Source organism: Alexandromys fortis, unplaced genomic scaffold, assembly GCF_014885135.2.
Source record: "Alexandromys fortis isolate MF-2015 unplaced genomic scaffold, M_Fortis_MF-2015_v1.1 scaffold_165, whole genome shotgun sequence".
Lineage (NCBI taxonomy): Eukaryota > Metazoa > Chordata > Mammalia > Rodentia > Cricetidae > Alexandromys > Alexandromys fortis.
In genome coordinates, this window is record NW_026068038.1 from 3,131,268 (window position 1) to 3,147,124 (window position 15,857).

Sequence of the window (15,857 nt, forward strand, 5' to 3'; positions counted from 1 at the left end):
TGGTCAGTTTCAGGGACTTCCTGAAGCTCGGCTGAGTTAGTTGCCTCTCTGTTTAAAGAGCTTCCCTGCAAGATGGATTGTTTTAACCTGGGAGGAAACTATTATACAACACCCCTCTCTCGTGGACTAACTATCCATCTACCCCTACCTACAAATGAACCCCAGGACAACAGTATCCTGGGAACCAGAGCAGTGAGCCACTAAGGGGCACCGTCAGCTCACCTTGCTAACACTCGGTGCTGGTGTGTGCTTGTTTGTGCCACACTGGCCTAGCATCACACCAATGTCACGCTACTGCAGAGTGACGCTGCTTCTCTGGAAGCCCCATTTGATCTGAGGAAAGCAGGATTTTTTTTTTTTTTTTTTTTTTTGAGAGAGAGAGTCTCACTGTGTATTCTTGGCCGCCTAGAAACTCACAGAGATCCACCTGCCTCTGCTGGGATTAAATTCCTGGCCTTGGAAATTCTTTAACCAAAGATAAGCCCCAGGCTGGTCCCTGCCCACCCTCAACTACCCTCCAAGGGACAAACTGGGCTGCCCCTGCCAGCTTCCCTTGCACTGAGTAGATGCATCTCTTTGTTGCTGTTGGGGTTTTGCTTGTCTGTTTTTTGTTTGTTTGTTTGTTTTCAGTTTTTGAGACAGGGTTTCTCTGTGTAGCTTTGGAGCCTGTCCTGGAACTCATTTTGTAGATCAGGCTGACCTTGAACTCACAGGGATCTGCCTGCCTCCACCTCCCGAGTGCTGGGATTAAAGATCTATACTACCACCGCCCAGCTGTTGGTTTTTTTGAGACAGGGTTTCTCCCTGTAGGCCTGGCTGTCCTGAAACTTGCTCCACTCTGTAGACCAGGCTGGCCTTGAACTCACAGAGGTCTGCCTGCTTCCACCTTCCACATGCTTAAATGTATCTGCTAACACTAAGTAGAGGCTGGACTGGCCTCATGTGACCCTTGTGGGAGAAAGAGGCAGAAAAAGAGGAGCTCCCCAGGGGAGCATGAGAGGGCTAGACTCTCATCAGGGCTTGGGACACACAGGGCCTGTGGGTGGTGTCTGGAAAGATCTGAGGAGGAGACAGGGCTTGGCCTCATGGGCCTTAGAGACCCCTCCAAAGAAGGGCTTGGCCTGTGTCCGAATATGAGGCTGGGAAGCAGGGGCAGGTGTCCCCAAGTGTCTTCCCAGGTAAGGGGTAGGGCAGAAGCCCATAGCGCCCAGGGAACTTGTCCCTCAGAGCCCCCAAGGGGCTGTCCTCCTGCAGGGCCTCTTCCCTCATCCCCTGACCCGACCATCTCCGTTGTGGGAGATGAATACCGGGACTGTTAGGTCTCATTCTCAGGCAGTCTGGACACCCTCCAGGCAGGCCAGGCACAGATGGTGTCCCACCTGCTCTGCTAGTTATGTTCCCGTCGCTGTGATGAAACACCTGGCAACTGGAGGGAAGGAACTGTTCGTGTGGCTCGTGGTTTGGGTCCATCCTGATGGGGAAGTCATTGCATCTGCAGTCACTGCAGAGTCATGGATGCTAGGGATAAACTGGTCCAGGGTGGTGGATGCTGGTGGTCGACTGGTCCAAGGTGGTGGATGCTGGTGGTCGACTGGTCCAAGGTGGTGGATGCTGGTGGTCGACTGGTCCAAGGTGGTGGATGCTGGTGGTCGACTGGTCCAGGGTGGTGGATGCTGGTGGTCGACTGGTCCAGGAAGCCGAAGTGTCCTCAGTGCTGTGCTGTAGTCATCCGGGAGAAGGGAGCCTCAACTGAGAAAATGCCTCTAGAAGATCAGACCGCAGCTGAGCATGTAGAACATTTCCTTAATTAGTGATTGGCGGGTGAGGGCCCAGCCCATTGTGGGTGTTGCCCTCCCCCCCTGGGCTGGTAATCCTAGATTCTATAAGAAAGCAGGCTGAGCAAGCCATGAGGAGCAGCCAGTAAGCAGCACCCCTCCATGACTTCTGCATCAGCCTCTGCCTCCAGGTTCCTGCCCTATTTTGAGTTCCTGCCCTGATTTCCCTCAGTGCTGCACTGTTGCCTGGAGTGTACACTGAAGTAAGCCCTTTCCTCCTGCAAGTTGCTTGGTTATGGATTTTTTTTTTTTTCGAGACAGGGTTTCTCTGTGGCTTTGGAGCCTGTCCTGGAACTAGCTCTGTAGACCAGGCTGGTCTCGAACTCACAGAGATCCGCCTGCCTCTGCCTCCCGAGTGCTGGGATTAAAGGCATGCGCCACCATCGCCCGGCAGTTATGGAATTTTTTAAAAAATATTTATTTATTATGTATACAATGTTCTATCTGTGTGTATGCCTGCAGGCCAGAAGAGGGCACCAGACCTCATTACAGATGGTTGTGAGCCACCATGTGGTTGCTGGGAATTGAACTCAGGACCTTTGGAAGAGCAGGCAATGTTCTTAACCACTGAACCATCTCTCCAGCCCCCTTGGTTATGGAATTTCATCATAGCCAGTAACCCCACCTAGGACAGCTGCTCAGCATGTTTCTCCCTTTTACTTAGTCCAGAATTCCAACCCATGGGACGGCCACATTCAAGATGGGTCTTCTCTGGACCATCAAACTTTTCTGTAAATACCAGTACATTCAGAGGTATATTCTGACTGGGTTGACAATATCATCTCACTGGTCTGCAGGATCCTGCATGGGAATTCTCATTCCCACTCCCTCTCTCCTCATCTCCCCCATTCCTCTTTTTCCTCCTCTTTCCCTCCCACTTCCTGTCCTTCTCCCAGGTCCAGAGGACAGCATATAAGGGCAACTATAAAGGGCCAGTGCCCACCAGCAGACAAGAGAAGGAAGGAACAGCCTTAGTTGTGATGTGGAGGGTGCTCCCTTGAAGGCAGCCCTGGAGCTGGGCATTGAGGAACGGGTAGGAGTTCTCTGAGTAACAGTAGAACGAAGGCCTGCTCCAGGTGGTGCACATCAAGGAACAGGTGACCCTGAAGGAAGTAGGTGGACCCAGAGTGCTGGGGGGTGGGTTAACAGTTGTTTGGGAGAGTGGCTTGTGGGACAGAACGGTGGGGTGCTGGATCAAGAGCCACGTGGGCTGAGAACGCTGCTGTAGGTCTCTGGGGTTGGATGGACATAGGGTCAGGTGGGTGTGAGTGCTGAGAGTCTCTTGTTTGTGGATTGTGTCTAAAGCTATGGGACCTGGGGGAGAGAGTGAGGATAAAGAGCTCTGACCAGCCTGGAGTCTCTGACTCCTGGGGTACTACACAGGGATGGGGCTCAGAACCCTAGCTGAGCAGATGGGTTTCAGGTACCATATGGATCTCCTGGGCACAAAACTGGGGTCCCTTTAGCTTTGTACAGTCTTCATTACTTCTGTTTGGGGTCTGGACCTAAAAAATGTATGGAAATCAACCAAGTCTCTACCAACCCACCCTGGGTCAGCCCAGTACAGCCGAGCAGGGCAGCTAGCATGGACAGGATCTCTCCATTTCTGCCCCTCTTGAGCCTCAGAGCCAGTAACTTCTGCTTTCTTCAATGCAAGCTACCTTAGTCTGCCTCGTAACAGAGGATCGCTCTCAAGGCCTGCAGACTCCTCGTGGCCACAAGGCCACAGGGACAGCCAAGGTTGGGGGGACCATTGGGAAGCTGTTGCTGTCATCAGAGAAGGTGTCTCATAAGGCCATGGTGACTACCGCATATGCATGTGTGCAGACAGATGCAGGGAGGGAACAGAGGAACTCTGGCCAGAGCCCAGGGTGGTGAGACCTGGGATTGAACCACCAAAATGGACCTCACCCCAGGCCCACTCCAGTGGTCTTCTGTTTCACCCAAGCCTTCCATGGTTAGTGAGCTCCCAGGACATTCCACAGCTACGCCAGAACAAAGGTCACCTTCCAAAGATACCCCAGGGATGGTGGGGTGCTGTTACACAGAACCCTAAAGGCAGGGAGAGAGCAAGCCCTGGGTACCGTCCAGGGAAGACCTCTCCTGGGCAAACCCTTGAGGCAGAAACCTCTGGTGAGTTCTGGAAGATCAAAACTGAGCGGATGATCCAGACTTGGTCCCTAACTCTCCTGCTCCTTTCAGTGTAGTGTTGGCTGGCCTGGAACTCACAGAAATCCACTTCCCTCTAGCTCCCAGGTGCTAGGATTAAAGGTATGGGCTACAATGCCTGGCTCCTGGCTCCCTCCATCCTTGGCTTCTGCAACCTGGGACCTCTTTAGACAGCCGCCAGAGGCTCCAGCCCCAGCAGCCTACTGCATGCTGGGTACTGGCCCCTATGTCTACTCGCAGTTCCACTAAGCGCTGTCACTCAGTCCAGGACCACCCCAGTACACACGTGCTGACTTCAAAACTTTACAGGCACTGACCGCATTTGCTGTCACTCAGCCTCGGCCCGGCTCTACTGCACATGCGCTGTCGCTGTGCTCTGGCTCTACCCTGGCACTCACCTACCGTTCTCTAGCTGTTATCCAGGCCCACCTACATGTGCTGTCACTCATTCCCTAGCCACGCCCACAACTCACCCCCACACACACACGTGCTGCCACTCAACCCTAGCCCTGCCCTGCCTCCGCCCCAGCCCCGCCCCACGGCACACGTGCAGTCCCTTGCCCTGCTGCCCTGAGCACCTGTGCTGTCACTCAGACGGGTGGCTCCGGCTCTCCGCGTGGGGGTAGAGGCCGTCCCACTGGTCGCCCAGTCACTTGCCCTCGGCTCTTCTGCGACCGACCGCTGTCCCAATGGGTTCTACTCTGCTCTTCGCCCTCGGGCTTCTTGCCCAGGTAAGCTTCTGAGCCCTGTGGCATCCCTGCCTCTAGCTATAAGATAGCTTTGTCGGGGGCCACCGGCCCTAAGTGTCTCAGGAGGCCTGAGAACTGCAGCCTGCAATGTCCAGGCTGGGCCACACTCTCTGATGCATTGTGGAAAGGGGTATCCTGTGCTTGGGGGCTTCCAGAAAGAGGGTGACCCACCTCTCCTACACACAAGTAAGCAAGATGGGTTAAGACTGGGGAGCATTGCTCCGAGGCAGAGAACACCCGTAGTCAGTTTGGAAGTGACTACAGCTGCCTCCTTGGAGCCTCCCAGAGCCCGAGGTGGGCAGTCTTGTGAGATCCTTGTATTCCAGAGATGGGGCAGGGAGATGGGGCAGGAAGCCCACGGTATCTGTGAAACTCCCAACTGTGGCAGGAGTGGGTCTTTGTCCCTGGTTGGTCTTGGTGGTGTCTGAGTCCCTGCCCCGTGGTCCTGGCCAGCTGCAGGAGCTGCACCTCTGCCCCCAGGACCCAGAGCAGCCCAGCACACACTCAGTTTACAGCGGCTATAGCCTGACCAAGACAGCCACTGGGCCTCTGTGTCCACCTGGAGATGTAGTTGCCTGTGGTCCCCAGATCCTTCTGTCCCTAGCACCCCATCTTCCTAACATGGCACAGGGAAATGTAGACAAAGCCCAGGTCCCCAATATCCCCCGGTGTTGGCCCTCCCCAGACAAGTTGCTCAATGGCCCTGGGCTAGGCCAGGACAGGGGTATGTGGGTTCTGTGGTCCCCTGCCACAGAGATGGCAATGTGGTGTGGACAGCCTCTGCAACCCGGAGACAACAGGTGGCAAGCACAAAGAAGTGCTGTGGTTTAAGAGTGGTCAGCCAGCACTGCGTGTGTGCGTGTGCGTGCGTGCGTGCGTGTGTGTGTGTGTGTGTGTGTGTGTGTATGGCGTGGGGAGGGGTCCCATCCCCTCTGAGAATCCTCTCCAGGACTTTCTTGGTCCCCTCAAATTCCCACAATCCTTGCAGCTCTGCTCAGGTTTCAGTCCCTGGCAGCTGATGGGAGCCTGGCCAGGAAGACCCTCTAGCAGCTGGCCCTGGGGCGTCAGCCCTATGTCTCCCCCCACCTCCACCCCTGACCTTGGGGGGACCCTAAGACCCTGCACCGCTCTAGGCCCTACCTAGAATGCCAGTCTTGAGCATAACACCCTGACCCATCAGAGGCTCCCCACTGGCTGCAGCAACATTCTTTACCAGCACCCCCAAGGCTGGGAGAAGCCCCCTGAGTTTCTTGCACACCCACTGCGGACTGGATAGTGCTAGGTAGCATCCTTCTTCCCCTCCCTCCCCAAGCCCCCTCTCTCTGTCACATCTGGAATCCCTAGGAATCAGGTGGGGGCAGGGACCAGCCCCTGAGGCCTGGCTTCTTGAACTTACTTCAAGACAGCACTCAAATTACCTCCAGCATGGGGAACTCCTCCGGCCTGCCCCCCTGCCCCATGTATGTGTCCCCCTCCCCCACACTACTCAGCTTTCACCCCTTTGGTTTTTTTGGTTTTGATTTTTATTTTATTTTTTTTAATTTTTTGAGACAGGCTTTCTCCATGTAACCTTGGCTGCGCTGGAACTCACTCTGTAGGCCAGGTTGGCCTCAAATTCAGAGATCCACCTGCCCTCTGCCTCCCAAGAGCTGGGATTAAAGGTGTGTGCCACCACCACCCAGCTGGCTTTCACACTCTTACCCACGTGCATGGGTCCTGGGAATCCTGCCTCCCCCTTACTGGGGTTTTCTCTGGTCACACTGGCCCAGTAACTCTGTCTTGGGCTCCTTGGGTTGAGGGTGAGTTGTGGGTTCTACACAGATTCACACCTTGCTCCATTGTCTCCCTATCCAGGTTCCCCCTAAAATCTAAACTTCCTTAGCTGGGTGGGCACACACTTTTAATCCCAGCACTCAGGAGGCAGGGGCAGGCAGATCTCTGTGAATTGGAAGCCAGTCTGATCTACAGAACGAGTTCCAGGACAAGCTCCAAAGCTACAGAGAAACCCTGTCTCAAAAAAACAAAACAACAGCAACAACAAATCCGAAGTTCCTGAACTCCAGGGCAGCACAGGGGTTGGACTGTGTTGAGAACTGCTCCCCACCACCAGGCCTGTAACTCTACTGCTCGGGAAGTTGAAGCAGAAAGAGCCACAGGTTGACAGCCAGCCTGGGCAGTCAATATATTGATTCCTTGCCTCTAAAGAAAGTCAAAGCAGCCTGGGATGTAAGCAGCGGTAGAATATTTGCCTAGCCCAGTTGAAACTTGGGATCTAACCTCAGTATCACACACAGCAATACACTCTTCATAAAGCTGACCCCTCCCCCAGTCCCTGCACTTGGGGCTCAGGCTCTCTAGTTGCTAGTCCTGATCTGCATTGAGAAGGAGCACAGGTGGTCCAGAGATCTCCATCCATTGAGTGGGCCTACTTTACCTTCATCTAGGGACCAAGGAAGCCACATGGCCTCTGAAGGAAAGATGGGCCTCAGCGGTACCTCTGGGGACTGTTCACTGGTGCTGGGGAAAGGGCCTCAGCTCCATCTGCTACAGCCTGCAGTCCGCAGTGACTTAGCCTAGAGGGAGGCGGCTTGTGGTTCGGAGCGAGCCCTGTACCCAGTCTGTGCTGTCAGACAGGCAGGGCTAGTCTGATCAGAGGGAACAGCTGCCTGTCTGCCCCCTCCTCATTCCCTGATGCCTGCAGCAGCTGGACAGGGTGGTCCCACAGTGGGAATGTGGGGCCACCCTAGGCCCGGCCAACAGCTGGGCTCATTCCTGGCATGCTGGTTGTCCAGGAATGAAGTGGCCATGGATTCCAGCCTGTGGGAGGTGTGCAGGCCTGAGAAGCCTGTGGAGAGTCAGTGTAGGGGTTTCCTGTGCCCTCCCCCCATCCCAGGCCATTAGCTCTGCCAAGATGGAGCAGACACCTTCCTCTCATGGCCAGAGCACTTGGGACTTCCCAGTCAATCCCATCCCCCTGTCCCCAGAACCTCTGTTCAGGATCGTACGGTAGAGTGCGGGAGGACCGGACACTGGCAGTGACTGACGCACATACTTCATGCCTGGCAGAACCCTTATCACTCTGTAGCTCCTTGGGGTTGGGGGTCTGGAAAGACCCCAGAGGGTAGCTGACTTAGGAGTTTGGTTCAGATCAGTGGCCCTGGATGGCCTGAGGAGCCTCCAGACTGTTAGCTGGGTTGGTTCTTGCTCAAGAGCAGGGCTGGGATGAGCTGGGACACATTGGGTATCTACTGTGGGGAAAGAATCTATTTCCTGTCCAGCTTAGTCTGACAGGGGACAGAGGAATAGATCAGTGTGGGAGTACCTGTCCACTAAGTCACCTTCCAGGGACTTCCGTCCTTGTCCGCTGTCCTGGATGTAGGGAACTGATGAACCGCTGAGGCCACATGGCTTTGTCCTAAGCACTGGATGTCCTAGCTTCCCAAGGCAGTCCCCAGCCTTGCCTCCCACCTGCCACATCATCTGGGGAGGGGGTTGGGTGAGAAGATACAGGATGGGCTACACAAATGCCTCCCAAGAGGCGGAAGCTGGCTGTGGCCTGCCCGTTGGTCACCCACTCATACCGTTGCAGCCTCTGATCTGGGCACATGGCCCTGCCAAGGCACTGTGGTTCTGTGACCTCATGAACTTGGGCTGTGGACAGGCCAGAGGCTCCAGGTTCCCAGGCCCTGCCTTGACCACACCCAGTCACTGCCAAGCCCGTGGGTGCTGGCTGGAGCAGCTGGTGGAGGAAGCAGGACTAGGAGGAGGGTGGGAGGTTTTCCCAGGCCGCAGGGGCTTCAGAGAGCCTGGGAACTCCCGTTCTCAACAGCCCTGCCCAAAGCAGGGAAGGCGCTACAGATGGCATCTGCCTGTCGTGCCCTTTGGTGCCAACTCTGCCTGTGTGGCTTTGGGCAGATGAATCAGCCCCTCTGACCCTGTCTTAGAGCTATGAGTTAAGGTGCTCCCCCTCTGCCATCCTTAGATGTCACGAAGAGCCCCAGATCCCAACCCACATGCCATCCTGAGGGGAGGAAGATGAAGCCAGACTTCCCCCCAAGGCAACTCTCAGCCACATCTCAGGGTCTGCCATTGAGCTTTGGCAAAAAAAGCTCCTGTGTCCATGGAGGCTGTAGCCGTGGTTCCCATGCCAAGCAGGCAGGTGTGTGCCTGGTAGGAACACCACTCTGACCTAGAAGCGGCTATGTGTGCTGGGCTTGGCAGGTTCTAAGGCCAAGCTGCCATCTGTGAGGCTAGAGCTGCCTAGGCAGAACTCTGGCCCCTCTAGACTCATCCTCTTGAACAGGGTCCTCTGCTCCCTGGACTCTAGGACCAAATGGACGATGGGACTTTACTGTGGGCGACCCTAGTTGCCGTGGGGGGCTGTGGAGTAGGTAGCTGGGGTCCCACTGGTGGGACGGGAGCAAGTGCTCCCATCTTGACTACTGCATTGGGCTGGGGAACAGGACAGGAGAGTGGAGCCTGAGCCAGAGCCTTTGATCTCAAAACAGGCTATGTGCAGGTGCCCACAGGGCCAGTGCCTTCCTGGGCCTTGGCCGTCCATGTGTGCTGTAGGAAGAGACACAGAGGCTGAAATCCAAGTGGCCTCCTGGCTGGCTGGCCGCTCCCTCCCTGCTGCCCTCAGAGCGCCAACACCCCCAACCAGCCACTCACTGCCGGGGATCCACTGAAGGGGAGGCTAAGCTTAGTGGAAGCAGGGGTAGGGGGAGAGTGGGTAGCTAGCTGGCAACTCCACAAGGAGGAAAGCTGTCTGCTCTGCCCAGAGTGAGCAGTAGATGCCATGGAACTGATGGGAGCTGATAGACTCTGACAGAGGAGATGGTGCCCCTATGGCCCAGTCCTGCCAGCAGGACTCCCTGCGTGTAAGTGCTGTTCAACAGTGCTCGCGCTCTCTCTCTCTCTCTCTCTCTCTCTCTCTCTCTCTCTCTCTCTCTCATACACACACACACACACACATATATGTACATTTTTTTGTTTGGTTTCTTTAAGACAGAGTTTCTCTGTAGCTTTGGTGCCTGTCCTGGAATTCTCTCTCTAGACCAAGCTGGGCTCGAACTCACAGAAATCCACCTGCCTCTGCCTCTGGAGTGCTGGGATTAAAGGCGTGCGCCACCACCGCCTGATTTATTTTTATAATTTTTTAACTTTATTTTTATGTGATTTGCCTGGTGCACGTGTGTGCCGCATGCTTGCAGTACCTGAGGAGGCCAGAAGAACATGTCAGATCCCTTCCCCACACTGGGCCTGAAGTTACAGAAGGCTCTTTAGCCACCATGTGAGTCCCAGGAATCGAGCCCTGGTTGCACTGTAAGAGTGATAAGTGCCTTTAAACATTGAGCCATCTCTCCAGCCTCCACATGACCTTCTTCCAGAGAGAAATTGGCTGCCTGCTTTCTGGTCTCTGCCTGGGCCTCTCCTGTCTGCTTTTTTCTTTTAAGTTACATTTATTTATTGTGGTGGGAGCATACACGTTTCATGTGAAGGCCAGAATTCAACTTGTGGATGTCAAATCTCTTTTTACCACGTGGTCTCCAGAGATGAAACTCAGGTTATCTTTTGGAAGTGAGTCTCTTTGGATACCGAGCCAAGCCATCTCTGGTTCAGCTCTTCTAGGCAGCCGCTGCCTGGGTGATGAGGAGGAAGAGAGTATCCCAAGAGTCCTGGGTTTCCAGAACTTTGATCCAGTTATGAAGTTCATCCCTTTTCCCCAGCCGCCCCCTTAGTTGAGCCATACAGCAAGCCCAGGGTCACCCTGTACCCCGAGCAGCTCTAACTGTGTCCCAGCCCAGTCCCTGGCCTCTGAAGAGTTTGTCTTCCCTGGCCCTCCATACTCCTCATCCTTGTCACAGATGAGCTTGGCCAGCAAACGAGGCCCCAGACATCAAGATTCCACTGTAAAACACGGCTTAAATGAGCTCCTCGTTGTCCTTGTCTGCCTAGGGACCTGGCAGTTTGGTCATTCCTTCTGCAAAGCAATATTGAGAAGCTGGATGAGGTGCCCTGGGCACATCCCCTTCCTGTTGGTACTGCAGGCCATAGGAGAGCAGCCATCCCCTCTTGAGTTCCCTGGCCCCGATTCTGGAAGTGTCTGAAATCAAGCGCCAGGCCTGGTGGCAGAGGGAGGTTTCAGACACCAGGTCCTACTGCCCTGGGTGGCTAGGGTGAGTCTGTGTGGGTCAAAGTTGGACACAGGTGCTTAGGAGCCCCTCTGCTCCTCTTCTGATAAGAGCAGGCACTTGTGACATTTAAGCTGTGAGGCTGAGGAAGGACACATGCCATTTCTCACCCTAATGCAGTGACCCTACTTCTGCCTGAGTCTCTGGCCCCACCAGCTGCTGTTCGTCCTCCTGGCCCTCGTACCTAGGAAGCAAGAGTTGCCCCTTGGGCACTTTCCTGGGCCCTGTTGGCACCGGACCTCACAGGGACCTCAGAAAAAGTGCAGACTTCACATTGCCTCCAGCTAGCCAATAAACTCTCTACTTCCAGGGGTCAGATGATATTGTGGACACAACCTGTTTTCTGGGCTCTAGTCAAGGAGAGGAGACAGGTGTATGGGAGAGGAAACACCCGTATGAGAAATTTGAAAATTAAACACCCCAGGATGGGACTGCCTAGGCCCACATAGCTTATACTCTTCCGTGGTTACACTACCAGATGGCATAGGGCCCAACCACAGCCCCAAGAATGATGTCACCCTGGTACCCCTATACCCTGTATGACTCTGTCCCATCTGTATTTAGAGCCTTGGCCTGCCCTGGGCACTCCCTGAGCCAGAGCCCAGCACCCTGTACCCCTGGCGTCGGGGACCAGCCTCAGGCCGTGTGCGGAGAGCCTGGGTCATCCCACCCATCAGTGTGTCTGAGAACCACAAACGCCTCCCCTACCCACTGGTGCAGGTAAGGGAATGGTGAGAGGTGGCATAATCGTTTCTTAATGATCCTCTTGGATCTGGGGGAGCTCCCTCTGCCAGCAGGGACTAGTCACTCTGGGTTTCTGGAACAAAAGCAGGGCTCCCTAGTGGGCATGTCCCCAGGCTATGCGCCCCTGGAAGACATATGCTTTGTTTATTCAGCAGTACAAGTAAACCTGTGACATCAGCAGTCAGCCGTGTGCATACTTGGAGTGCAACTGGCTGCTGGGCCCAGGATGCCCTGGAGCAGGGCTTGAGTTTAGGAAGGGAACATGTTGGGCTTCAGAGCCTTGGACCTTTGCTGGGGAAAAACATGAAGGTGTCAGGGTGCCCTCTGACCCTCACTAAGCCCCACTCCTGTCCCACAGATCAAGTCTGATAAGCAACAGCTGGGCAGTGTCATCTACAGCATCCAGGGGCCCGGCGTGGATGAGGAGCCCCGAAATGTCTTCTCCATCGACAAGTTCACGGGGAGGGTGTACCTCAATGCCACGCTGGACCGTGAGAAGACGGACCGCTTCAGGGTAGGGCCTGATTGGAAGCCGGGTTCCTTCCTCCTCCTCAGGCCTCTGCTCCCCACCTGACAGGCTCTAGGTCAGATGCTTCTGAAGCAAGATCTGGTCCCCATAGGACCCACATCTGAGCATTCAGTGTGTGAGGCCTTGAAGTAGGCTGGGTGTTCCTCTGGAGGCGAGAGCATCTTTGCAACTGCTGAGCTGAGATGACAGCCAGCTCTCCTTGGAGCCATGTACTGCTGGTGGATAGGTATATCATAAAGAATTCCCAAATAGTGTTACTATCAGCAGCAAAAGATGATCTCCGAGGTGTGATTGGCCACCAAGGGGGCCTCACTACCATTGCAGTGCTGGGGTTCAGGAAGGGAGGTAAGAGTCACACTGAGGTGTGCTCAAGGCCAGGAGATGAGCCTAGGACCTCCTTAGGCTTTTCTGTAAATAGACTGAGATGTAGGTGCTTGCCTAACATGTAAAGGCCCTCGATTCCATCCCCAATGTGACCAAATAAATAGAGCTTTTCATAGTGTTACAGACCTGTGATCCTTAGGAGGCTAAGACAGGGAGATGTGGAGTTTGAAGTCAGCCTGGGTTACAGATCACAAACCTGGTACAAAACTAAAACCAGGTAAAATCATGAGGAACCTGCGCGTTGTAGCCAGTACCCTGTGGGCCGCATCCTATCTGGAGGCAGGGTAGCTCTCTACCTCCGTTTTTCCAGGGACTAAATTTTTTTTTCTTTTTTTTTGGCAGGGGATGGGGGTTGGTCTGAAATAGCTTTAGCTGTCCTGGAACTTGCTCTGTAGACTAGGCTGGCCTCAAACTCATAGAGATCCACCAACCTCTATCTCTCAGGTGCTGGGATTAAAGGTGTGCACACCACTGCCTGTCTCCAGGATTTCTTTGACATCCTCGAGACATTCTTCCAAACTGAGAGACTGCTATGGCCTTTCTAAAGAGGAATCTATGAGATGATTTTCTTCTTAAGTGTGATTCACAATGTCTCCCTGTGTATCTCTAGCTGGGCTTGAACTCACCTTCTGCCTGTCTCTGCCTCCTGAGTGGAAATTCTGCCATGCCTTTCTCCAAAAGGAAGCAGGTTAAAATGTCCTGAGCTCATATGAAACCCTGCTCCAAAAAGTAAAATGACTTAGGCTAGTCATAGCTCAGACAGACCACTGTAAGTTCAAGGCCAGCTTAGTCTACAGAGTTCCAGGACAGCAGGGTTCATAGACCCTGTCTAAAATGAAGAAGGAGGAATGTGGTAAATTTTGAAAGAAGCCAAAACCACACAGAGTAAGGGAAATAAACCCAGAACCTTAGTGAGTACATCACTTCATTGACGAGACGTTCAGGGGGTGGCCTGGCAACCAAAGAGAGACGGTGTAGCCTGTATGCTGGGAGGAAGCAGGCTCCGTTCAGGGAAGGGGTGCTTGCCCATGCGTATGCTCCGTCCCATGTGCCCATCACCTGTGTTCAGCCCATGGGTCCTTGCTGTTCCTTCTGCATGGCTTTAGGAGTCACAGAGCCAGTCCTTGCCTTCTGTTTGGACAGCTAAGGGCCTTTGCCCTGGACTTGGGTGGCTCTACCCTGGAGGAGCCCACGGACCTGGAGATCGTTGTGGTGGACCAAAATGACAACCGGCCGGTCTTCCTACAGGACGTGTTCAAGGGCCGCATCCTGGAGGGTGCCATCCCAGGTGAGCTGGGTCTTCAGAAGGTCCAGGTGCAGACTAGATATGCAGCTGCCCCCTGCCCCTCTGCTCTGCGGTGCGCGCTTGCCTGGCATGCCAGGTGAATCTCTATGTACTGCAGAATTGACAATTCTAAACTCATCCAAAGGGTCAAGTGTAAGGAAGCAATCTCCTTCACACTTCCCATGTCAATATGGATTTGACCTTCAAACCCTGTCTCAACGCCATCCCCACCCCTCACCCCCAAATATTGACCTGCGCACAAAGCTTCTGGGTGTCTGTGTTCCAGTCGTTCCTTTCCCTTTCACGGTGGTGAACTTTGAATAACATGAAGCAGAGCTTTTCAGGGAACCGTCCGGTCCTGTTTAGTGAACCCACGGAGCCTGAGCTTATTATCCCAATGCCGTTTTTATCCTCCAGAGGGAACTCCACAGCCTGGAGCAGGGCCTCCTCTGGCTGCTGCTTCAGGTGCAGTTTGATCTCAAAGAGCCCAACCAGTTGTGACTGCACGTACGTGTGAACCCAGCACTTGGGAAAGGGAGCCTGAGCTTGAGGTCGTTTTCAGTTACCTGAGCAATCTGAGGCCAGCCTTGGCTACACGAGACTCTGCCCTTTCCCCCAAGGACTCCTTCAAAATCATACACCTGTCCTGGCCTTCCTCAGGCAGGCTGGCTGGGCAGGGCCAGGCGGAGCACTGTGCCCACTCCCCCTCCCTTCCTCATTGCCTGCTCCCAGTGGTTCAAACCTGCACTGGGCGAGGGCTTCAGGGAGCCCGAAGCACACAAGCAGCAGAGTCCGGCCCTCTCGCCCTCAGGTTCATCCTATCCCATCTCATTTGCCCATTTGTCAAGAGTTAAAGTAACCGTGTGCTTAGAATCTTTATTCTGGCCTGATTCCAGACCTACTGAAAGCCAAAAATGATTTCTGTGTGCCCATTGCAGGGACCTGTTTATCTGTTCAACCTTTTTTTTTTTTCTTCCTTTTTTGTCTTCTCACTCAGCTGCTTGACTGTGGACTGGATACCAAATATTCTTATAATGTTAGTGTGTTCTGAAAGCTCTCTGTAATTACCAAAGTCAAGAAATACATGCCCCCCCCCCCCTCTACTGGTGTCTGCTGACCTTATCCAGTTGTAATTTCCATAATAATGAGTCTGTAAGGACAGAGAACCGTTGGGTCAGGTGTTCTAGTCCTGCAGCCTTTCCTTCCTTCTCTTTACCAGACTCCTTTCTTTCTGCCTCTCCTGATCTTGCCATCTCTCCCTGTGTGCCTCCCACCTCACCAGGCCCACACAGTTTGGCCATTACAATTCCCTGGGACAGAGTGGCCTGCCCGCCCTGGGGCTGGTCCCCCGTCACAGGGAGGGGCTGGTGTGCCAGTGGGTAGGGGGCTGGGCTGACCCCAGTTCCACCCCAGTCGTGGTGAGCCACAAGTGGTTCTTCTGGGTGTTTCCATCTCTCTCCGCCTGGCCAGCATGCCCAAGGAGAGTTTTCTACCCCCCACCCTTCCCAGCAGAGGTTGCTCTTAAAGACACCGGAAGTGGCCTCGGCTCTGCTCCAGCCCTTTTTGGAGGGCAGGGAAGGCCTGACCCCAGGGCACAGACATTTTTTCACAGTTCCTGGTCCAGACTGCATGTCTCTCATTATGCCACAAGTTCCCCCTGCCAGCTTCAGCTCCTTACAGAGTCCTTGTGGCATTTTTTAGTGCCACAGTCATGGGCTAGAACTGTCTCCCCCACTACCCAGGCAGCTTTTCATCATCCTTTGGGCCCGTATCTGTGTGTTTTATCTGTACGCCCTGTGCATGCAGGGTGCTTAGAGACCAGAAGAGGGCGTTAGATCTCTTGAGAATCTTTTTTTTTTTTTTTTTTTTTTTTTTTTTTTTTTTTTGTTGGGGGGTGTTTTGTTTGTTTTGTTGTTGGTTGGTTGTATTGAGGTTGTCGGGGGGGGGTGTTTGTGGGTTGTGTTTGTT

The 15,857-nt window shown here is 54.1% G+C and overlaps 1 protein-coding gene across 1 annotated transcript in view; it reads left to right on the plus strand.

The window, feature by feature from the left end:
- Window positions 1–4,272: 4,272 nt before the first annotated feature.
- The window catches only part of Cdh15 (cadherin 15), a 20,352-nt gene continuing 8,767 nt past the window's right edge, over window positions 4,273–15,857 (plus strand). Inside the window, exons 1-4 of the mRNA XM_050165267.1 lie at window positions 4,273–4,735; window positions 11,512–11,667; window positions 12,050–12,205; window positions 13,748–13,892. Of these exons, the coding sequence (XP_050021224.1) occupies window positions 4,694–4,735; window positions 11,512–11,667; window positions 12,050–12,205; window positions 13,748–13,892 (499 nt within the window). The 5' untranslated portion in view covers window positions 4,273–4,693. The remainder of the gene's footprint in view (window positions 4,736–11,511; window positions 11,668–12,049; window positions 12,206–13,747; window positions 13,893–15,857) is intronic.